The 25,296-nt window shown below is 41.2% G+C and overlaps 1 protein-coding gene across 1 annotated transcript in view; it reads right to left on the bottom strand.

The window, feature by feature from the left end:
• Positions 1–9,443: 9,443 nt before the first annotated feature.
• wnt3a (wingless-type MMTV integration site family, member 3A) overlaps positions 9,444–25,296 on the bottom strand; it is a 32,450-nt gene continuing 16,597 nt past the window's right edge. The window contains exons 2-4 of the mRNA XM_064346964.1: positions 23,368–23,609; positions 11,011–11,276; positions 9,444–10,226 (exon numbers count right to left, since the gene is read on the bottom strand). Of these exons, the coding sequence (XP_064203034.1) occupies positions 9,747–10,226; positions 11,011–11,276; positions 23,368–23,609 (988 nt within the window). The 3' untranslated portion in view covers positions 9,444–9,746. The remainder of the gene's footprint in view (positions 10,227–11,010; positions 11,277–23,367; positions 23,610–25,296) is intronic.

The following is a 25,296-nucleotide window of genomic DNA, read 5'->3' as shown; positions in this document are numbered from 1 at the left end:
CTACTTAAAGGCCTTAAGCCTTTAGATGCATCCAAACAGATTTTGATGCACCCCGAAATAGAATTTCAACATGCAAAGGTAGCTCTGTGATCTTTTTCACCACTTTGCCAAGGGTCTTAGTTAGCCTTTGAGTATACCCATATGAAAAATAATACGTCAATACATAATAAAATATAGTCCTAAAACACAAGACCTATATTTAAATACATCAAAATGCGTCATATGTTATACAATAGATTGGTTACTGCCAGTTTATTGCAGGCACCTACCATCATATAGAATATGTTTACATTGCTTGCAAGCTTACACTTTATTTTACAATATATGCATGCTTATTATGATATATGTGACATTTTTACTGTTAAATATTTTTTTTTAATTTAAACTATTTTGGATCAGCAGCATTACGAAAGCAGAGGATATATAGTCAAGCAAATTTGAAAGTAATTACTTGTGAAAATGTCACATTTCAAATTAAACTAAATCATAGGCTTTTTAAACCACAAGTTGTCCAATACAATGCCCTGCACCACCCACCTACCCACCCACACACACACCCACCCACACACATGCAGTCATTCAGCCCTCTTTCTTTTGACAGATTAAGGAATTTGGCAAAAAATAGCACTATGCTAATGGCCACGTGAATATGGTCTTAATGGTTTTAGGATCCTCCAAACATCAAAAAGGCCTGCGAAAGTGAAACAGGAGAGACAGTTTGAGTAGAAGTGTGACTTCTCTGTGTTTTGTTGTCCTGAAATCAACAGGGTAGGCTTACAGACCAACCATTTGTATGAAGACACCCGCCTCCCCCCCCAACCCCCATCACAGGGCTTTTATTGAAATGCACAGGACCTCCTCTTTGAAAGACCGTGTAAGTCTTCTCCTTCTTCAGCGGCAGCAAATTCAAAACACAAAGAGAGGCACAGGGGACTGATTGCAATTAAGCCTATTGTCTCCCATTTATATGGTCACTGGGTGGTGCCAGCTGGGGCCTGATAGTGTCAAAGTTCTCACACATAGGATGCCATCTCCTCGCCCGGAGCCAGCCGTGCCTCCTCTGGCAACTACCTGCTAACAATGTGGGTGTGACTTTGGTGGCGGTCTGGTTATTGGCCCCTGGTCGGGACACAGGGGACCATTTCCTTCAGCTGGGAATGGTGGGGGAAAGCGGCTCGGATCCTCTGCATCCTGTTATGTGTTTCTTGTTTTGTCCTACTCGCCGTCCACCTCCACCCCCCCTTTAGTTTTTTTGGAGTGATGAAAGGAGAGAGAGAGGGTGCTGTGGGATGTTGTACAGTATATGCAAGGTAGACGGATCAGAGACGTGGTACTCCCACCTCACCCCCACCCCCCAGCCACACTCCACGGTTCTCTCGGCTCCAGCCCTCATATTCAGATGCGTGGAAGATCACTCTCTCTCTGTCAGCTCACCATAGTGGGAAAGGTTCAAATACAGGGCACCCTCTCAAAGACTTCATGCCAGCGTAATGTAGTTTTTTAATCAGCGGAATAATATTGATAAAATAGGACAAGAGAGCTGTGTGTACTACTGCATATCCAGTTAGCTTATGTTGAAGTCTGTCCTGGCTAAGGAAATGGCTTTTGTGAGTTCTGTTTTCTGTTTTGTTGATTGCTATATTAATTAACTGAATGTGGAAAAGAAGTGGCAGAGTCCTGTTTGAGGACCTTTTCGGAAACCACCAGACACCAGAGGTGGCTGATACAAATGTGTGAAGCATGAAAGTAGCTAAAATATGTTAGTTATATGAAAAAAGAATAAAAACATTTCTTTTCATTTAAACTCTTGCAGAATGTAAGCCACACCTTGTATATATATAGAAATACATATAGAACACTGATTGTGCTAATTTGCAAAATAACCATGCTGAATACAATTAATCACTGTATAAGAAAAGATAGCTCATTAAATCTATCATGAAGCTTCCCCTGCTAGCTGACGAGACAATTGGAAATATGAACCATTGTGTAGTTTTGTTGAACATCATCTGAACCACCCAGGAATTTGGACCACGTCTGTTACATTGACAATGTGGGGCTTCACTGCTAGCCATTAACTCTTAACTGTGAGCGAAGCCCAGAAGGAGAACAAAATGCAGAGAATTGAAATGAATTGCAGCCAAATCAAAACATTTGTTTGTGAATTCCACGCAGAAGGGGATGTGTATCAATCTGTCTGTGATAATGGCGTAATTTAGGGCTGAGGCCTGGCCTCTGGTGGTGACATTGTGCTGGGGATGAATGCGTATCGGGGGTGCAGGCTGAGCCCTCGCGCTAGGCCTCGCCTGGCTCTATTCACTGCCGGCCTAATCTGCCCCAGATCAACTCTCCCTCCAGCGCTCGCTCATGGCTTCTTTCCTTCACTGAGAATTTTTTTTGTTATTGTCACTTAAGAGCTCAGCTGGTTTCTGGAGCCCTGAAAAGAATCAAATTATTATTAAAGATTTTGTGGAAAATCCGGTGAGAATGGAGCGTCGTACAAGAATGATAGCATTGTCCTTCCTGTGGACTAGTCCAGGCTTATATTTGTAGTGAAGACTGACAGGGTTTTGTTTTCTTAGCCTTTATTATGGATGGAAAATATATATATGACCGATCCACACACTTGGATAGCTTGATTTTCTCCACTTTGCATTTGTTCTGTTATTTCACATTTTGTGTGCTTCCCTTCAGAAGAGAGCATGCTTGCCCATACCATTCCCAACCAGCAGGGGAGGACCATGCTGACCACTACAATAATGACCTCTATGCAGACAAAAGAGCAGCAAAGGGATTATGCCTTTTCAGCATGAGTGCAAATTTCGCCAGTTTGGTGTCAGGGTTAAAGCCCAGGATGCTGCTTCCCCACAGTGTTGCCAACTTGAAGCTCTTGTTGTTAAATCTAGTAACTTTTTCATAACCTGTCAGCACCTTATTTTCTGATAGCACCCAGTGACACGTCTGGTCTTTTTCAAAGTCAGCACTACATTTGGATATTTGAAAAGTCATTAAATAAAGGGAGTATATTTTCTTTCCCCTCAGACCATATTTGTACCGATCAGTTGTGTTTTGCATTGCTGCCAATCATTGCAGTCTTCACATTGTTTCTCCATAGTCTCCAAATCTCATTGTTTACTAGCTATATTAGATGGCTGAGAGCTTGTATACAAAATTACGTCACATACATCACACCATTGTATGTCATTATGTACATGTTACAAAAGTGCATGATTTGGACTATAATTTGGATATAATACAGTGATTTCAAACACTAAAATTGAGGCCCTTCTCAGACGAGACAAGAAAAAGTTGGGAACAGTGTCTGCACAGTCCCACCCCCAGCCTTTGCCTGTGTGGTGGCATGTATCTCATTTCCTTATCAGGAGAGACTGATCTGACCATATGACCACATCCTCTTGATAAGCATATCTCTTGGTGGATTCCTGAGGCAGTGTGTCCACAACTTTCACCTCGGGGTACTGGAAAGAGGGAGATAGGAAGAGGGAAGAGAGGGTGTGATTCACTGGCTGGGTTATGAACACCCCATTTAAAGTTGGTGTTTAACAAATCAACTAAATTACATACTGAAATACACACAAAATCCTGAGTCTTCTAATTGAAGTCTAACATTCTCACTGCTTCTCAGCTTGCATATATAAGTAATCCTTACTCTACAAAGCCATATGGAGGGTGATATTATTTTGAGAATGGATTTGTTGTAATGGCTAAATTCTTGTGACGGCTGTGTTCTCGTAGATCATACAAGAACATCAGCAATGTCAGCAGTGACAGGGAGCTTTACACTGGGGCAAAAAAACTGGAGGAGCCACTACTCTCTCCTCAATGCGGAGAGAGAGAGAGAAGGAGAGAGAGAGAAGACCACCAGGGAACCCTGCTTGAAAGGCTTGAGTGGGAGAGGAAAGAAGGCCTTGTGGCATGAAGTCACATATTGTGCTGCCAATGCCACACAGTCACTCTTTCGGCCTCATAAAAATGGGTGTTGCTGTTCTTAAAGTGATATTTCCCTTTCTCAAGTTCTTTTGATATTATTTCCATTTTAGTGTATGTTCAATTCAATTGGCCTGAACTGTTTTTGTATGTAGTGAAGGATATTTTCTATGTTTACAAAAGCTTCTGAAGAAACTGAACTGTCAAGTAACTCCTAAGCAGTTTAGACAGCAATGCTGTGCCTCCAACAATGGTATGTATCTAGATTATTCAGAAAAAAATAAAACGTAATCTTATTTTGGATTGGAACTATTTCCTATGGCACTTGTAACCACAGGCTGCGCTCAAGAAAATGTGTTGTGCAGCTTCTCATATCAACATTACTATGTGGGTAATTGGGAGTGAAGAGCTTATACTACTTGAGAACTGAGAATGGAAGAAGCACAGAGATGAGAAAAATATTTGTGTGTATAAATATGTTCATTTGTACAACCTCTAGAAGAGAGATGTTGCTATACAAGGGACTTTGCTTACCAAAATACCATTTGTTGGTCCTTGCAATGCCAGCAGGTTGTGAAACTTCTGTGAGCAGGGTTCAGCCAAGGGGAGCCAGGGGGAGTTCCCCTGAAATGTCTGTCTGTGATCACACCCCCCATCCCCCATCCCCCATCAACAATCACAGCCCCCCCCCCAAAAAAAAGCCAGGGTGTAGTTTCAATCCTGTATGTATGCACTGTAAAATATATTTTAAAAATCACCCCAGGATGTAAACTTTGTAGCCAGGCCATAATCTATTAAAACCTGTGCTATATTTGGGTTAACCTAGTCAGTTTACGTCAAATGTTTCTCAACTTATATTTATTCCACTCTAGATGTCTACATTCTGGCTTTTGCTCACTGAGATATGGATATGTGGTAATATTCTGCTGAAGGTGGCTTGTATTTCTCACAACTTGTAAGAAATTCTGTTTCTACTGCTCCTTGACTTCAGTGGGAACACAGCCTGCTTCTCTTGACCAAGTCTGTCTTTGTCTGCCATTCTCAATGGTCTGGCTGAGTTTGCACAAATATTTCCTCAATTACTGATCAGTTGCCGGGGTCAGGCAGTGGTCTACTAATAGCTGTGCTTGTGTTTGTGGTTCCAGGTCACTGATATACTGTAAGTTTGTTTGGGGTTTGCTGTAATTTGGTTAACTCCAATTGATTACATTTTTATACAATGATCATGAGGCTATAGGGTGTCACAACGTATCAGTGAGCTTAGCCCTTGTGCCAGCAGGATGAGGAAACTCTGTTTCTGCAATCTTGGTACTACAGGGCTTCATTGTAATATGGGGGGTCACTTTTCATTGATTACTTTTTCATTATTATCAGTGGATATTGGTCTAATTCTGCCATGCATTGTTTGTAATTTTTCTCTATACATGTAATACACATTATTAATAACAGACAGGTTTCACAAAGTCGCAAAAACAGGGGTTCCAACAATTCTTAAAGCTATCTTTTCATGAAATAGAATTACTACACTTCTTTAAAAAATTCTGAGCGATTTTGTTAGAATGGAAGAAAATTATTTTATAATTAATTTCTGGGCATAAAAGACTCACTTTTATGCCTACTTGAGCTCACTTTTTGAGTTATTTCATACAGCCTTTTCTCTTGATTTTTATCAAGTGCCGAGGTCACTGTCTGTGGAAATATGGGCAGCATGTGAGAATTAAAGGACAAAATTAAGTAAATAAATAATTGTACCAATTCACTGAGGTCTGAGGATCACCATCCTGAAATGTATATGTATTCCATAAAACTCACTTTTAATTTTCATTTAGAAATATGTAGTGTGCCCAATGTACTCGTATTCATTTAAAGAATGCACTGAAACATGATTCCTCATCCTCCAATTATATTTCTCTAGTAAAAGAAGAGCTCTTGACATCTTGCTCTAAGGTGACATGGTGCATAAAAAGGGCTTCAAACACGTGGCTGTTTTTTTATTTTCTTTTAATTTTGTTATCATAACGTTAACATCTATCAGCCTAGTACAGACAGTGGGCACACAGGATGACCCTGTGTAAGGTCAGTGAAAAACAGACGTTGAGGTAAAAGCTGTTACAGTGTTACAGAGTGACAACACTGTCCAGACAAGTTATTCATTCTGCAAATATATACTCTTACTTACTAATATATACATTTATGGTAAAAATAAATAATCATACAAAAACATCAGACTTTAGAAATTCAAAAAAAGCCACAAAACTAGTTTATACAAAACTTTGGATTTTAAGACTTTAAGAACATAGGCAGAATGTTTTTTTCCCAAAGTAAACAAAGAAAAAAAAGCATAATCAAACAAACGACTGCAGTACAGTAGATTTTCAAATTGGAAATGTTCCTCAGTAGTTTATCAGAGTAAATGAATAATTCTATGCAATAACAGCAGGGAAAGGTTTTCACTTTGAAATGCAATAAAAATGGAGCCTTGGTATGATTTCAATGTATTACAAGCCCCAAGCACATACACGTGAAAAAAAAAACAAAAAAAAAAAAAAAAAAAAAAAACCCTGAAATAGGAATTCTCGCACATATCAATGGAACTGATGGCGGTGATAAGGCCATCAATGTTTTTCAGTTTTGCCTTCATTTTAATTTAGCAATTTACCAGAACTATTCTGCAATAATAATTATTTTAAACATATTATATAATACTTTTGGGACACATAATGACATGAGAATTACAAGTAAATTTAGCATATTTGTTATTCAAAAGCCATGGAAATTGCTTTTGAATTTGCCCAATGCATATTATGTGAAACGAGATACAAGTTTTGTTTTTTTTTTTCCTTTTTTGGAGGTCTTACATATAAGTGAATCTGAGATTTTCATTTAAAAAATATTTTAAATGTGAAAGTGGTGGAAAAGGAACACTACACATAGAACATTCCAAAAACTGAATCTGAAACAGTCAGTAGTTTTTACAAGCAGAGGCTAACAGCCTCTGTGTCCTCACTGGTACCAACCATCTAAAATATTAAAGAGACAATACTTTTAAATTATGCCTATATGGTTAACGTATACAAGTTATATATGAAAACTGAATTAGTACAAAACTTCACATCATTGATTTTCGTTCAAAACTATGTCTACACAGTCTTTCATAGAAAGAAGAAAATACAAATACATATTATATATATAGTCTTTAATAGTGTATAGCTGTGGTTGGATAGCAGCATTCAAAGAGGGATGAGTGATTTGTTTCTGGTCCTGCTGCTCCAAGGGGAAGCTCCAAGATTCCCACTGCGTTTATCCACATATCTGATCAGGCATGAGTATGCCAGATAGCTAGGAATGGTATTCATGCAGAATTTCATATGTGCTGTGCTGGGATCAATTCAAAGACCATTTTTGGCAGATGTTACCCATTTCTGTGACTACACTGGGTCAAAATCAATACATAGACCCACTAACTTAGCAAAAATACTCAAAAAATACTTCAAAGCTATGACTTTTTCATGGTCAGAAAACAATGTTAATTTTCCATCTGAGTTATTGTTCTTGGGACTAGAGATGGATTATAAAGTATAAGACTTCAGAGCACCTACAGTATCAAAGTACAACAGATTTAAAAGTGCCGTAAGTTGCCAGGAATTTGGTCAAGAAAGCTCTGAACAGCCATTTTAAACTCCATTAACCTGAAAACGCACTAATTTGCATGTACTGCCAGAAATACCACCCCACTCTGGTTTTGTCACCAAGAAGTCGACATTTAAACAGACTGGGAGCAGCACTGGGCTGTTCTCTTGACCGCTGCTGACAGCATTACTGGGGTGCTACTAAATGAGGATACATTGAAGTTTTTCTCTGTTCACAATACTGAAGTGCCCGATTGTTTTAACATATTTAAATTTTCCCTCAATCTTCTCTTCAGTTTGAGTTAAAATTAATTAGTCTTTGGGAAATGAATGTTTCCAACATCTTACAATGGCCAACAAAACAAACAGCTGTAGCAACAAACCAAAAAGTGAACCTATAACAACCTATAATTGTGGCATTTGAACTTGCAGTTTGTTTCTCATACACACTACCAAAATCTAAAGTGGAACAGAGGGAAAAATGTATTCAGGGCTCAATCTTGAGTTTGCCAAAAAAAAAAGAATGAAAAATGAAAGAAAGGAAATACATTCACACAGGTGCAAGTGCATTCTTACCCAAAATATTAATAACTGGTTAACACTATGTTTAATATAAAAACAACCACTCATTCAATTACCATGCTCGATAACACTTTAAATATCTGATGTGTGCTTTTGAATGTGTTCCAGTAAGATGTTGTGAAAACATTTATTCATGAATTTACCGGTAGTCAAAGGTAATGCTCATCATTATTCAAAATTTTGTGTCCATCATGTATATGGATATGTATAAAGACAAAAGGTTGTATTATTTTACTTCCTGAGTGCATATCCATAATTTGCACTCTGCTTCTCGGAGGCAGTGCAAATATAAGACCTGGTGCCAGCTACTTTGCATTAAAATCAATAGTGACTATGAAATATATTATTACTAATGTAACAAAGTTGAGTGCCAGGTTAGATATTTTAGACTCAGCATTTATATTTTTGCTCTCACTATATTGTCTAAAAATGTTAGAGGAATGTGAAACTACTAATATCATGCAAATTATTTTCTAATACTCCCTAGAGGTCAGCTCTCATCTAAAGTACAGAATATGCATGCAGTTTTGTGTCAGTTTGTGGATACTGAAGGTAGATTTACAGTGTCTACAATGTTTACCTCTGAAGGGCATTTGAGGTCTTAATATATGGGTATGCACCCACCAAAAAGTGCTGTGATCAGTTGTTACTTGGTCTGTGAAACAGCACTAAATATAAATTTGCTCATATTTTTTTTTTTCTGGCACACAGATTCACCTTTATACATGTCCATGTACATCATGGCACATCAAATCATTGAGTTCCCCTTTGAAGAAAAATAAAAAACAGCATTTTGAGAGGTGGATTTTGAAGAGTATTCAGAATGTCAATGAAACGCATTGGAAGACAAATACAACAAGCTCCAAGGAGCATCTGAAGATTTATGGGGTTCGGACAGTGTAGCTCCCTGCATTCTGGAGACGACGACCCAGGAAGATCCCTGAGGCAGTGCCCCCATTGGAATTCACAAAGCCACGTGTCACGCACAAAAAAACAAAAACACTTTAAACGGTTTCTCATTCTTTTTTTTGTGTGTGTGTGACAATTGTTTGAGATCGCAGGCGCCTGAGACCCCTCACTTGTAGTCCCATTCATCCCTTTCAGCACTCCCCCCCTCCAAAAAAAAATCTTGCATCAAAAAACTGAGTCCTTGATTCCTGTTGTAGAGTTAGTGGTTTCCTCAGTGCTCTCTGTGCAAGCTGGAGCTTCAGTCAGTCAGTCCTCCACAGAGGTTACCCACATACAGGTTTCTCAACCTAGCAACAAGGGGAGGTGGGGGGGTGGGGGGTGGGGGGTGGGGGGTTACCTAGGACCAAGGCTAAATATCTTTGCCAAATGGCTATCGCCTACGCCGATTATATTCGTGGAGCGGTCTGCTCAATTCTGCACAGGGTTTTTTTGTGTCTTTCGTGTGTAAAAAAGCCGCAAGAAAAGGCCACATCTCCTCCTCACTCGAGACGAGCGTCAGCAAAAGGGTCTTGAGCCTTCTGGCTCCGTCTGCTGCCTTCTTCTCTCAGTTGAAACGGTTTCATCAGAGGAGGGGATCAGATAGGAGCGCAGCACGGGGTGGTGGGGGCAGGGGGGGCCCTATTTGCAGGTGTGGACGTCGTAGACCCGCACGCACTCCTGGCAACTGACGTAGCAGCACCAGTGGAAGATGCAGTGGCACTTCTCCTTGCGCCTCTCCGTCCGGGTGTTGTGGCCCCGGCCACAGCAGAGGAGGTCGCAGCCGTCGATGCCGTGGGACGTTAGGTTGCAGGCGCGGTCCCGCGTGCCGAACGACCCCGTCTCGGGGTTGGGCTCGCAGAAGTTGGGCGAGTTCTCGTAGTAGACCAGGTCGCGCTCGGTGGGCGGCTTGAAGAAGGTGTACTTGGGCCGCAGAGTCTCCACCCACCCCCGGGACTCCCGGTGCTTCTCCACCACCATCTCCGAGGCGCTGTCGTACTTGTCCTTCAGGTAATCGCCGATCACCCGGAAGTCGGGCTGGGACCACCAGCAGGTCTTGACTTCGCAGCTCCCCGACAGACCATGGCACTTGCACTTCAAGTGCATGTGGTCATTAATAGACTGAGAAACACAAGGAGGGAAGTCTTAAAAATAACATTTTAGCCCCCAAAGGGCTAAACATAATAAAATAACAAATGTGGTGCCGAAACAGTGTTTTTTTATTAGTATAGTTGCTGGCTACATCCTATTACTGTAAAGTTACTCATAATGTTATGCATATTAGTTTGAAACCCTCCCAGAAAAGGCTATTACTGCCACTTCAGAAACATTCATAAATGGCAGTACAGGTTGTGTTTTGGTAAATAATTTAGGTCAGGGCTTTAGTCTGAACTGTAAACACAGTGATGGACTCAAATGTCTTTTTGCTATTTCATTCGTGTTTATTTAGTACTAAATTGTGAAACTTATCTTTCATATTTATCTTTCATATTTAAAGAAATAGGAATACACTGTACTGTAAAATGCAATCTTCATAACTAGTCTGGAGATTATATTTAATATAAAATATATTTTTCTTTTTCTTTTCACATATAATAATGATAAGTTGACTTCAGATAATCGAGTAATTTATTAATGTGTATTTCATCATAAAAATCTAAACACTCCATATTATGGTGCCAAATAGTGAATAGCATTCTGACTCCTATTCCATTGACATACAAAATATTACATTTTAAAAGGCATATTTTGTGTTCCTCATGATGTAAAAAGTAATTATTTCTGTGGAATTCAAAAGTGAGAGAGATTTATTGAGGACTGCTGCCCAGGTCTTACAGTGTACGTATAAATGATTATGAGGATAAATAATTTGTGTGTATATCTGTCCTGAGTAGGTGTTCCTTACCGTGCGTCCGGCCTCGTTGTTGTGTCGGTTCATGGCGGAGCGCGCGTCGGGCCGGTTCTCCCTGGCGTCGGCAAACTCGCGGGACACCATGCTGCCGAACTCCACGTCCTCGCTGCAGCCGCCCCACTTCCAGCCCTCCCCAGGGGGGCCCTTGTGCCGCGTGTCGCAGCCGCAGATGGTGGCCGAGCCCTCGGCGCAGGAGCGCGTCACCGCGAAGGCCACCCCGGCCGAGGCGATGGCGTGCACGAACGCCGACTCTCTCGTGGCTGCGGGAACGAGACAGAGGAGAGGGAGTCGCTCAGCTTGCGTTGCAGTGAAGAGGCCCAGCTTAATGTCAGAGTGAAGTTTATGTACAGAAACGTCTGGGTTCTACCACTGAAATCTCTCCATACATCTCCATATATGTCTACTTTATGATAAATATAGAAGGACATAAGGGAGGAGCAAAACTATTATGATTTACTTCTCCATTAAATATAACACCTGCTATAAAATGATAATTGAAGATAATGCCGTCACTCATTTTCACTGGCTTCCTGCATATGCTCTAGTTGCCAATTCAGAGTCTTTACAGTGACTTTTAAGATGATTTATTCCATGCCCTTACTATGGACATCGTATGTACCTTTTTATCTTACTACTTCACATATTGTTGATTTTCAAAGCTGGATACTGATGCAATTCCTTGCTCAGGGGTAAAACAGCATTGCTATCTCCTGCAGTTGAACCTGCAGCCTTCTCTAGGAGAAGACTTTCTCTCTGTACATTGCGGGATTACTTTGGTTCCTGTTTGTTTTTCCATCGCAAAGAAATGATCTGCCTACCACTAACAGAGATTTATAATTTATTTACTAACCCACTGATAATCTTTTACTGAACTACAGATGCTAACTACAATGATATTAATCATAAACTATTACTTGACTCAAATTCCAGACGCGAGTCCTGTAAAAAGTCAGGCACTGAAAAGTCAGGGAGTATCGATCGAGTCCAGTCGGGGGGCCATGGGTTTCAGGAAGGACAGTGGGAGAGCCGTCTAATTCCACAAGGAGAGGGCATTTAAAGGATTGCACAGTGCCTGGTACACAAATACGTAAGTGATTGGTTGAATGAGGGCCATGCAGCATTGGTTTTACACCGTCAGCCAGTGAGTCACTGCAGATCAGGAACATCCGCACGCTGATGGTAAAAGACTTCTGCCAGAGCTGTAATTAATGGGTTCAATTAAGCTTCTGAAAGGTTATGCAATAGACAGCCTTTCTAGACGTGTCTGGGAAACAATGGCGACATTCACACACCAAACTGCAGTTGGCTCGACGCTCGTATTTACAAACAGTGCTGGTTACGCTTGTCGGTAGCGCACACAAATTTTGTTAATGCCATAATAGCAAAGCTTTGTGCTCCTGGTGGACTGTCTCTGACGCTAGTATGAAGCTCCTAGAATATATGTTCTTGTGATCTTTCAGATCAGTTCTCACTCTATGGTAGTGACTACAAGCATTAAGGTGTGTTTGAGGTTTTGTCAAAGCTTATGTTCTCATGTTCCTGCACACACAAACACATGCATATATGAACGAATGTACTCGCAGGCATACTCAGGCTCACCGCGAATGTAGACGAAGAGAAACCAACGACTTGTTAGAGCTGTGTCCTAAGTCATTATACAAGCAAATGTTGGAGATTACTTGCATTTGTGTTCATGTATCAGTATGATCTAACTTTAGAGTGTAACAATTGATGATGACCTATATCTCAATAAAAATTTCCAACTCATTGCTTTGTCAAAACACATAGGCTACCTTTAACATGTCTGAACAAAGAAAAAACTCGCTATGACTATGCTGTCTTATTCCAATGAAATAATCATGTGGCAACATAGTGTACAGTATGGTTTTTTTTTCAGTATTCATGTGCCTCCCTCAATCTAGGACCTACAAATTGATGTGCATATATTTCCTTGTCTTGCTACAATTGAAATGTTGACAATGAAACATAAAATAAAATTTTTAAGTAAAAGAACTTAAGTAATTATGGGGGTGGTGGGTGTAACTAGTTTAAAACAGGCCTTTAGGATTTCTAGCCTCCTGCTCCTCATTTCTTCACTTTCAGAGGTGCGCTTCATTGAAACACAGTTCCCGGATCTTGTACGGTCTTGCACTGAAGACAGCGTGAGCGAGAAGGTAGCGGGATTTCAACAGTCTCCTGCCCCGCTGCAGGCTTCAACCAGCAGACATATTAGGGGCATCGAGAGTGGTGATGCAATAGACGCCCGTGGCATCTGCCCCCGTGTACTCCACAGTGTCTGGCGTGGCTCTGCACCAGGCCCGGTGTCTCGGCACGCTCGATTGTCTCGCGTCGGAATGACTTCAATTCAGTCTTTTTTTTTGTTAACGATATTCCTTGAAGCAGAAAAAAAAACCCTTCGCTGGCATTCCCTTCTCTGCCTCTGAAAGGAAGGCGTGACCCCATTGCAATTTGAGAAATGAATAAAAATCAATTATTCTTATAAACCCCACCCCACTCCCCCCTCTAAAAAAAATAACTTCCCCACCTGCAAAACCGGGCCATGATAATCCTGTATTTCCCATTAGTCGCTAATTTGGTCGAGCGGAATGGCTTTTTACAATCTCCCAGCCGAGACGCGGGGTGGCCGGAGGTGTGAATAGTCGGGGCGTGAAAGACTCCCATTCAATTTCCATTTAAAACCGTGGAGTCGCCCACTTTTTATTATCAGGAAGCCAATAAAGTGAGGGGCTGGCTCCTCCCACTCGGTGACAATGATGCTGCAAAGACTGAGGAGTCGAAAAGGGTGGGGGGTGGGGGGGAGATTAGCCGGGAACGGATGAGAAGAGTCAGAGAGAGAGAGAGAGAGAGAGAGAGAGAGAGAGAGAAAAATGTACAGACGCAGAGGAGGCGGGGATTCGGCCCACCTGAGAAAGGAATGCGCCACTGGGCCTAAGTGGACTGATCGCTTGTGACAGCACACTACTAACCCCTCCCCTCCACCACCGCAGCCACCGCCACCGCCACCACCTCCACCACCTCCACCATCTCCTCCCCTCCCCCTCCCAACACACTTTGCTGGACCCCGGTATGGCAAGTGGTCCGTATTACCTGCTGGGGGCCTGAATCCTCCATTGTGCTGCCACTGTCACGCCCTGTTAGGTCCACAATGGCCCCAGATATTTTATATGAAATTTGCCCTCGCCAGTGATTAGTGGGGACCAAGTTAAGTCATAGCAACAGAGAACTATGCATTGGCCGGACCCCGCTTGTCGGCAGACGGGGAAATCCCTATTCAAACGGTTTAATAAAACAATCTAGAGGGCGTGTGAATGGTGAAAAGCGCTTTCTCTCCGGCTTAATCTCATGGTTGCGGAGATATTGTGCTCCAAGCCGGGCCCAGCGGGGAGTGGGCTAAGGTCCCCCCATCAACTCCATTTACTGCACCCCTCCTTTCTTTCTTGCAGAGAGTTAATGATATACCGGTGAGCTAGCCTCCCCCCAGCATGGAAAAACATGCATTTTATGAAAAGGAGGGACCTCCTATCACATCCTAAATGGTAACAGTTTCTCAACTAAAGGTCAGAGGTCATAACCTGAATTCCCTGACCTTTTCATGGGGTGGTTAAGTTGGGCATTACCACTGAGGAGCATGTTAAGTGCAGTTTTTCCTCTTATCATTAATTAAAGAGGCTATTACGACAGATATTTAAAAAAATTGGCAGACACAGGTAATCACATCAGTCTAGACTGATGATAAACAATACTTATAGTGTAATTTACATATAAGCAATAATTCAAATTATAGGTTTGTTTTAAAAATGCATTTCAGATCTTTGCAAACTAAACAACAATTAAATTACTAATTAGTGCATTTCATCTAAAGGGAAAGTTCACTTTCTGGAGACTTTTGATATTATTTCAGTTTTAGTGCATGCTTTCTACTGGCCCGGCCAGTTTTGTGTGCAAAGAATGTTATTTTCAATATTTAAAGAAGTTTCTGATGACCAACCAAATTTGAATTACTGATACAGATTTGTGTTTTAAAGCAAAATAATTTACTTTATGTAACTCCAAAGCAGTTTTTACAGTGACGTTATGAGGTTGTTCTTGTGTATAGTGCCTGACTATATATTTTTCCAAATTATGTTTAAACTTCTTTTCTGTTGGAACTATTTGCTATGATGCATGCAGTCTGAGACTGCTGCACTCAATGAAAAGAGCTGCATGGCTTCCTATGTCAACAGTACTACATGTGGAGAGAAGCAAATTACAGCACGAGAGAGAGGACCTCAAAGCACTAACAAATCATCAGGACTGAAAATGGTCTGTTCCTGTGCAATTCCAACTTGTGGGGAAAAAAATATCAAATGGTCTTTGTGTCACTTTCACCAATTACTTTTACATAACTAAGGTCAATTGAAAGTGGGCCAGTTGTCCACAACTGGGGTATTAGCAAGCCAATTTAACTTTCCTCTTTGAGCTCTAAGCCTCTATCAACTTGTAAATTCATTCATAAATTTGTGCTAGAAAAAATAAGATTTGGTGACTTAGCTGAAACTTTGACTATCACCGTCAAACATAATCGTATCTTTAATTTCAAATTCAACTTCTGTAGCTTGCTTAGCCCATACCCATGGAAGTGAAGAGCTCACGTCACTTTTGAACTTAGAAGGAGTCTAAGACAAGCGGGCTTTCTGGGTGTTTTGAGCATGCTCAGACGGCCATGCTGGACCACGCAGAGCACATGCGCGAATTCTCTCCTTTCAACAGGGCCGGATTCCTCCGCCGTGTGTTTTGACACTTCGGTTAATGTAAATGAATGATCGCTGATGCAGACATGGCCCCAGGGAGGTCCTGGGAAATGGACAGATGGGGGCGGGGCTTGGAACCGCACCTGAAAGAGGGCTGATTACACTGCCACACTCGACAGTATTGCCCGACCCTCCTACCTAGGCCCGGTTCGGGAGGCTAAAGCACCTCAAAGCGCAATCTCCAAGCTGCCTGACCTTCAACAACGCTCCAAAATATGCAGATATTTTCAGTAAACATAGAGATTTCAATCATATACAGCTGTTGGGATCTGAAGTCTGAGAAAGTCAGAAGCGATCATCAGAAATTACACACCTCAGAAACAATGAAAAAAACAGATGGATGGATAAAGCACAGATGAATGATGGATGGATGAATAAGTGTGTAGCAATAATACTTTTAAAGATATGTTTTGCGTGCCTAACCAAAACCCTTTTTAGTGAAATCAAAGAGACTATGACCTGAAAGAGCGAGAGAACTGGTTTGTTCAAAGAGAGTGAACTTCACAACCAGCCATTGCAAAAACCTGAGATGAAATGTGAATTAATACGCAGTCATGTTTTCATGGGGCATAGTTTCCACACAATGTTTCTACATACTCTGCACCATAATTACACAGTGGGAGTGTATTCACTTTTCAGCTTCGTTTTCGTCTTGACAGTCAGTGAAAGCCAACTGGATTTGCTCTGATGCCAGAGAGTCTGACAGTCCTAATACTGACCTGACCTTGAACACACACTGAGGACTCTTGCCTTGGGTTTAACTGCGGGTTTCTCAGGAAGTGCAGAAATTTCCATTAATCATTTGGTTTTCATACTTTGGAAAGAGCATTTTCTATATGCTATATGCTTTCTATATTTCTATACCAATTTTTCACCGGAAACATTCAGACAGTTCTGACCACCAGTGCCCCATGCTACCAGTCTACCCTCCTACCAGTATGCTCCCAATTCTGCCAGTACAGTAAAGGAATATGTATTCATTACAAAAACAGATTTTTCTCTAAATAACATTTTGTATCATATCTGCAAACAACTTTATTGTCAGGAAAATTTGAACAAAATGGTTCAAGTGGTGGGTTGTCAAACAAACACCACTGTACTGAGCAGAGCTAAAAGACACTGCAATGAAACACAACAGTTATATGACCAAAAATGAATTATCTCATTTTGTCACTCTTCTTAACTTGACCAAACAATCAGACACAAATCAATCATTGGGCATCAATGGTCTGCCAGACATTCGACCCCACGCTGGAGCTGGAGTTTTCATTCAGTTGGCTACCTGCTCTGTGTGAACTCCCAGAGAAACTGAGAGTGACTTTTGCATGCAATGACCTCTCGCTATCCATCATTCATACTGTAGCTCCAGAGGATTCTACTCATCCTCAGGCAAAAAACAACTTTTCACAAGATGAAGCCCAGATTCTGTGCTCTGTCCTTAACTTTCAGGAACAAACTTTTTTTTTGTCAGTATCAGTGACCACCATGTTCCGGATTTACATGGTGATGAAAACAGTCAGTTAAATCTGTTCATCAAAGATTATGAAATTGAGGGGGTGATTGCATTTAGCCTCTGTTCTGTGTTGACATGTGGTGTCTCGTACCAGTACTGGCAAGACATGCTCGCGTCCGCATTTGCCAAAATGTGCATTCGAGCAGATTGGCAGTAATGGGCTAAGAGTGGGATGCAAAGCCCTTGGGGCTGAGTGATCCTTTCACCCCCTCACACACACCACACACACAACACACAAAAACCATGAGAAGACAAACACACGCCCGTCTTCACGGCAGACAAACAGACAAGCCGGAACAATGCGGATGCATGGACGCGTACAAGCATCAATCAAACGAAACGAAATAAAAAAGTGCTACTACTAAGCCCCATCAAAAGGCCATGAGCCAGACTCATCCCTTCTCTGACAAAGGGCTTAATCCGGGGGCTTTGACCTTTCACATTATCAGGGGCCATGGTGACCTTAATCCAATCAAAATGATTAACTAAAGCTGGGACCTAAAAAAGCTGAACCCCCCCACCACCACCACCACCACCACCACAAACCCCCTTCCCACTCCTCCTCAAGCCTCAGCTATTTAGGGTTGAGGGGGAATGGGGGAGTCACAGTGTATTTACAAGACAATGGAGCTGGTCTGTGAACCCATATCATTACTGGCCCTACTTGAGTTCAAGCCTTCTCCATCATTGTAACAATCACTCAAGAGTTTATTAAAAGCTATTGCCCCCCCAACCCCACCTCCTACTGCAGTAAACATTAGTCTTTTTTCAGGCCTGGTTGACAGGTTAAGAAATGACCCCCGCATCCCCAATCCCTGCCCCCTCTTCTTCAAGCCCTATCCAACTCCTCTCTGAGTCTGGTGACTTATTTGGGGGTAACAGCTATCCTGAGTCCACCATGCTCAAAGGATTCAGTGCCAATTATAGCATCTTGACATTGTTTATTTGTTTGCCCTGGTTAGGCCAATGAAACTGATGCACTGGGGGCCAGTTTGATGTAGACATATTTTGCACTCTGTGTCAGGTTTATGACCAGCATTTAATCATGTTTATTATAGGTGTCTTAATGATGTATTTCAATCAATGATGACCTACATTTTCAGTTACATTTTCATCTTTCAAGCCCGCCTTTTTCATTTCAAGATCTTTTTGAAGATGTCAGATCGCCTGGATATTACATTATTATACTAGCTATAATTTATCTCTTCCAGCTGAATTCTGCTTTGTCTCGGATTTGTTACATCAAAGGTTTGGTCTATATATGTATATATATATATATATATATATATATATATATATAATAAATGTAGAAATAAACATCCAGAATATCTGACATCATGATATGCAGTGGATAAAACTGGTCTCTGAATAGTCTTCAGGATTTATCTTTTTAAAATAAATTCACAAAATCTATTGTTTCATTATTCAATGATTAATTTTAGGTTTTCTGAACTTAAACATACCCCAATAATCCTACCAAACACAACAAAACATACGTTCCCTTCAAGACTCATATGTAAATGGTTGGTATATCCAACCAAAAACATAACCTTCATTCTGTTTACTCATGAACAAAACTACCAGCCATAGGCCACAGGCAAACAAAGTCCCTGTTTTTATCCCATATAGAATATGAAATGCATAGGATGAAAGTGATTTCAGAAGCGTGGTGATCACAGTGTGGGTGACCTGAAAAGCTATGAGGCTAGGGTGGGAAAGTACAGGGCAGCACACCATGGTTATCAGGGCCTTGATTGTGGGTTTGCTCCTGCTGGTGGTACATCATTTCATGCACAGTGAAGTATGGACCACTCCAGCAAGTCCTGTCCTCAGTCAACAAGAGGCATTTCCTGACTGAGAGATGATGGAAGGGACTTAAACTTTGTCAAGTTATGAACAAGGCCATATGATATACCTTACCAAAACTGGTGCATTATAAGCCATGCAGTGAACTTATTTTCAGTTGGCTATATATATATTCTAAAAGAACAAAAATCAATAGTGAGGTCCGAATGAAATTTAAAATCAGTCTTTAACTTGGCTTTCAACACCACATTTAAGGCATAATTATTTTTAGTTTAAATAATTTTATTGTTATCATTTTTATCATTGCCTGATAATAAAAATAATTTTTTATAAATGTTACACTGCTTTAGACAGTACTTTCTGAAATGCTGATTCATCATATTACTAATGAGCTGTCTCATTATTATTAATAAGCTGTCTAGTGTGTATACAGCCAACCATGCTGAGACTGCTTAAGCATATGCAATAGAAAGAAGAAACAAACATGCAAATATAACTTCAGGGTAACACTTTACGATAAGGTTACATGAATTGGCATTAACTAATTAGCTGCTAACATGAATTAATGATGTACAAACACATTAATTAAGCTGTACAGATGAACTTTTCAGTACTTAATAGTTCACAACTACATTAGTTAATGCCAATTCATGCGACTTTATTGTAAATGTTTACCAACTTTTGATTATTGTATGGTATTATGGAGAAAAGCTGGCATCAGCAGAGTCTAAAATATTTTGCCAGAGGAACAAAAAGAGCTGAAAATATGACTCCTCTGCATGAAAACCAAGGGCTGCGGTTTGTGTTCCCTTCCAAAAATGTTAATAGAAGATGATTTGAATTGTGTGTGACAGACCTGCGTGTGTGTTCTGAAATGTTTTGTTTCGTTTTTGACACCGCCACTGCTACTCACTGAAAGGGGCTGATTAATATATCAAATAACAACTGTCCTCTTTCGAACCCTCATCTGACTGTGGATTTAAAACTGTGGGATATGCGTTTATTGCTGCACTTATAAAAATAACCTCTCAGGAAAGGGGGAATTGTAGGGAATTCCCTTTGAGAAACAAAACACACCCAACCAAATGCACATACATCATTCCACCTATCAAAACATCTCCACAGCCGAGTGGCTCAAACTGACTGTAGTATTTAAAGTAGGATTTAAAATTCCATGAGAAATTAAATGTAGAAATAATATGACAATATTTAGAATTGTAAAAGTAAGCTCACTGAAAGTTCTGAAGAAGGATGTGCACCATTGGTAATAAAAAGACAACTACTCTGGATGGACAGAAAAATAAGTTGTTGAAAACTGACAAGAGCACTGAGTTTACTTAACACTTAAATGAGTATACTTAGACTATTAAGCCAATTCAATCAACAACAAAACAATTGTCAGCAGCAAATGAATAACACTCATTGTGGGAAAGGGGATTTTTAGATCTAAGCATTTACAGTATATTCTATTTTACAAATATGTGAATCAGAAATTAAAGCAAGAACAAAATTACCAGAAACACAGTATCTATAAATAAGGAAGTCACTGTTTAATATTCCTTTAAATGAGTTTTCCAGCTATTCCTACCATCACAATCTATTATTTATTATTTTTCAAACAGTATTAGCTTTAAAACAAGGTTACAGAAAATTATATATCATGCTAAATACAATTACTAAAATGTAAAGGTTACTGTTAGAACTGTATACTGTGTAACTGTTAAAACTCTTTCTTCAGTTTTACTTTTTTCTGAGGGGTAACTGTCTCTCATCAGTCTTTGTGACTCTGTGATGTGGCTGTCGGGCATGGCTATGCAGAAGGGGATGAATGAAGCTCAGGAATTCTTCTCCTGCTGTTTTTTGCTGCCCCTGTTACTCTCTCCTCTGACTGGAGACCATAAAGCAATGCTCCGGAGCCCTTTTAGGCCGTGCAGGAGAGGTCAGATTGGATCTGTCAGCACAACAATTTGTGCAGTGACGGGAATCTGATCGGCAACCCCTGCTGTCCGTAATGCTGTGGTGAGTTTCTGGACCACTCCCCCAGCTAACTGCACTGATCTAAGGGTTCGCTCAGCTTCATAAAGCAACTCTTTAGTGATGATCAGTCCTCAGTCTGATTTATGTCGCCACCTCTAATGAGGTGATCAACATAAGTGTTTAATCAGTTTTACGCACCGTAACTAATGTGGTTTTCAGTGTGTCGATTGGATCTGTAATATGTTTCTCCTGCATGTTGACTAGGGGTTGTTTAACACAATACTCTGTGTTGATCATCTCTATGTATTAGCCATCTCTCACACAGAGCAGCTTCTGGAAGCCTCTCTCAGGGAGCCTCAGGTCTGGACCGCAGGTGAGGAGGTGACACCTGACCCCCAGACCATCTGCCCAAAAGGTGGGCGGTCTCCAGGGTGAGTCATTAATGATGGTGTGTCTCACAGCTCAAAGAGGAGGAGGAGGTGGATGGCATTAAGCTTTGGATTAGTGGGAAATGGCAGGCCTTGCTTACATGCTGGGTCAACCATCCGCTGATCAAGAAAACTCTTCTGAAAGCATAACTGATTCTCCCCCAACTTTCTATGACAATTCTACACAGTAAAACATTCAGAGTTAAATCAACTATTACAGAGTGAAAATGGTCCCTACTTGGACTCACATCTACTCTGTTTGAGTTGAATTAACACTTTACTGTGTACTATTGTGACCAGAAAAAAATATTTGTGTTTTAATGAGCTCTACTTTAATACACCTCCTCCATGATAACCCTGAAAATGATGCTCTATTACTGAAGAGTGGGTGTGACCTAACTAATGTACGCAAGCACCGTATTACCGCTAACTGCAGTTTAAAAAAAAAAAAAAAAAAGAGCCATCTTTGGCTCTCAAACACAAAAACTGCAAGTTGAGATGTCACAAAATAAAGAACATGTTTGTGTCCATTCCAGAGAAACTGAAAGCCACTGACCAATCCGCTGAATAGGGACCAACAATAGCACATAGTGAAAGCATACCCAAGGCAGATTGAGGCAGATTGAGTTTAAGGCTAGCTAGACATGTGTGCCATAATGTCATTAACAGGACATGAACAAGAGGACGGTGGAATGGCAGCAGCAGCCAGCTCTGCACTAGGCTGTTTCTGTTTATTTTTCTTAACTGAATCTATCACTGTCAACAAATAAATCCAGTAATGAACAGCTGTAAGCTTATTAACAAATACTATGCCCATTCAACGAAGCACTGTCACCGGGTTTTTTTTTGTTTTTGTTTTATTAAATTGTCATTTGTGTCTTCTTTTTTCCTGCTGTAAAAATCAACTACTGTCAATAAGTTAAAGAAAGGAAGCAATGCAAGCTAAACCCAAAACACAATCCAGTGTGATCACTTTGATGCCTGTAAATGTTGTGTTTGCATTGGACATGGCAGTACATGAACTGGTGCTGCATGTACACACTGTGCATGCACGGCTCTTTAGAATGGGTGTTGGCAGCCAGGCTGCTGTAAGGGTTAAATGTTGCATCACTGCACACCATGCATTGCTCGACCTGACAGCCAAGAAATGATTATAGCTTTTCTCTGAGCACTAGCTTCACTTAAAAAAAGAGAAACGTGTGAGGACAAAAAGAAGAAACACCTGTGTTGTTAAAGGCAAACAAAGCCAACACTAATGTTGCCTCTAATACACACTTTCTGGAGTCTTCCAGACACGCTGTTTTCAGTCCTGGCCTTGTTGTCGTAAGTTTAGACAAGCTGACTATACATTTTGACATTTTGACCGCAGTCATATAAAATGTTTCAAAAAGGAACAGGAAAAAGACAGCCCCGAACTGTATAAAAGTGTCAACTGTTTTGTTCAGAAAGGGGAATACCGTACATCTTAACACTAGGTTGTTCACGCAGCTAGACTCTGACATCAATTACTTCCGCATTTCCAACATGATGTCAGTCAGGGCACTGGGCAAGCTGTTTCTGAATGGAGTAGAATTTCACTCTCAAGGAGTAAAATATTTCTTACAGTCACAATCTGGGGACAGGAGTCATAAACGGAATGGAGTGTGGGATGGAGCCTAAGTCGCGTAGACAACCTTACAATGCAGAGAAATACATTCAGTAGAAAAACCCTCACATGCATGCATGTTCTTTCGAGTTGCAACATATGGCTGCAAATGAAATGGAAATCACCCCAACCATTAATCACACATGTATGGCACGCTTTGCGTGCTCTTACCTTTGTCCAGCACGGGTCCGAAGATGGCAAGGTTGTCATTGATGGTGGTGCAGTTCCAGCGCCGGCCGCGGAACTGATGCTGGCACTCCTGGATGCCGATCTTGACGCCCTCGGCCACGCTGGGCATGATCTCCACGTAGTTCCGGCAAAACCGCAGCTGCTTGGGCACAAGGCCGGGGATGGAGCCGCACAGGATGGGCTGGGTGCCCAGCGAGGAGTACTGGTGGCCAACCGCGAGTGACCTGTATCAAGGGGGGGGGGGGAGACATGTGCGTCAGGTGCAGTAATCAAAGCGACCGTCTACCTCTTCCAGGGGCTGTCTGGCCTGTGAGGTCGGATTTAACACGCAAACCCACTCTGGAGCTGAAAAGCTGGGGTTGGCTTCAAGATGAAAGTCCCTGGTGAGCCTAGGGCCATTCATAGACCTGCCTTCACACCTTGGAACCATTCCGCGTAATTACAGGATGCTGCGCGGCCCTTTAATGTCCACACGCTAAACAGGTCTTTGGCTCGCTGAGATACGGTGGCACTGCAATGCCGCGGCTTTGGCTTCACAGAACTTCTGAGTTTTATGACCCTCCTATCCTACAGTAGCTGACGTGCTAGGACTCCTCCTGGGGTGGGTGAGGGTAAGCCTGCATTTGTGTGGCCCTGTCTTAATTTTGCAGTGGTTTTCAATTGTTTGACTAGAACAAACATGCAGATGGTGCTGCAGTAGAGATTGATTGCACAGAGACGGGTTCAACACTAGAGATGGGGTGGCCCACAGACCCATGTTTTAAAACCTGCAGTCGCAAAAATGGCAGTTCCTTCAGCACAACCAGAGATTTGTTTGAATTGTTCCGGCTTGAAGTTGGCATACAATACAAGAAGGGCTCTACTGTTCATAATTCTCTAAAGTGCCACCCCTTCTTCGCAGCAGGACGTCATGGGGGAATTCTACCGATTCACATTTTGGCTCGTTTTCTGAGGACACCTGAGTACAATTTCATTATATTCATAACATAATTATATGTTCATGTATCCCAGACAATCCTTATAAAAACAGTGCTAAAAACCAAAAGCTCATGGACAAGACTTCACCTCTTCTCATTCCTTTTTATAAAGCATCCTGCAGACCTGCTCCCTCATAGTATATGCATGATTCCTTGGGATTCAATCAGAATTTTTTTCCAATGCATCCAAATGAAAACAAGACCAGGTCAAAACCTAGTATATGGCTGGACCTAACACACTTCATCCGGCCGACCAATGGTATAACTTCATAACTTGGCCAACCAATGGTGTAACTTCATCACTCAATCAGTCACAGACATTTGCGTTAGTAGGGGTCCAGCCAAAAACGACTCCTGCATCAAACGCATAACTTCTCTGTGTTATTTTAACAATGACATGTTCAGGCATATCACTGTCACCTACAGTCAGGCATATCACTGATTGACCAAAGTCACCTGTTTCAAGTCTCCTTCTATGCTGTGAGGTCTTAAGGTGTCCATGATTAATCAGTCTTAATCATGATTAATCACAAATAGAAGAGTCATGAACACCTTGGAGAGTAATGTTCACCTTGCCCTTGGCAACTAAGACAAAAAATGATAAACATAAATAATTCACAGCAGAACTAATTCAATAAAGAAAAATCTCAAAACTAACATGTTCCATTTATTCTAAAAAGCAGTATTCTAACATTCTAACAAAGAGTTAGACCAAAGACATTGCAATGTTTACGTTGTTACAGTTCCAGGGGGTATTCCACAAAGCGGGCTTAAAGCAAGTAAAACCCAGAACAGTTCTTTTTACTTCAGTCCATGTTCCATTGCTTACTCTTAGACATTGCTAAGCAACGAAACCACAAGTCTATGCCCATGTGGCATGGTTGTAACATCTACACATATAATGTAAACAGATGCACCTCACACATGATTAGCA

This window comes from Anguilla rostrata, chromosome 8 (assembly GCF_018555375.3).
Source record: "Anguilla rostrata isolate EN2019 chromosome 8, ASM1855537v3, whole genome shotgun sequence".
NCBI lineage: Eukaryota > Metazoa > Chordata > Actinopteri > Anguilliformes > Anguillidae > Anguilla > Anguilla rostrata.
The sequence above is the reverse complement of the archived record's forward strand: the minus strand, read 5'-3'. Positions and strand labels throughout refer to the sequence as shown.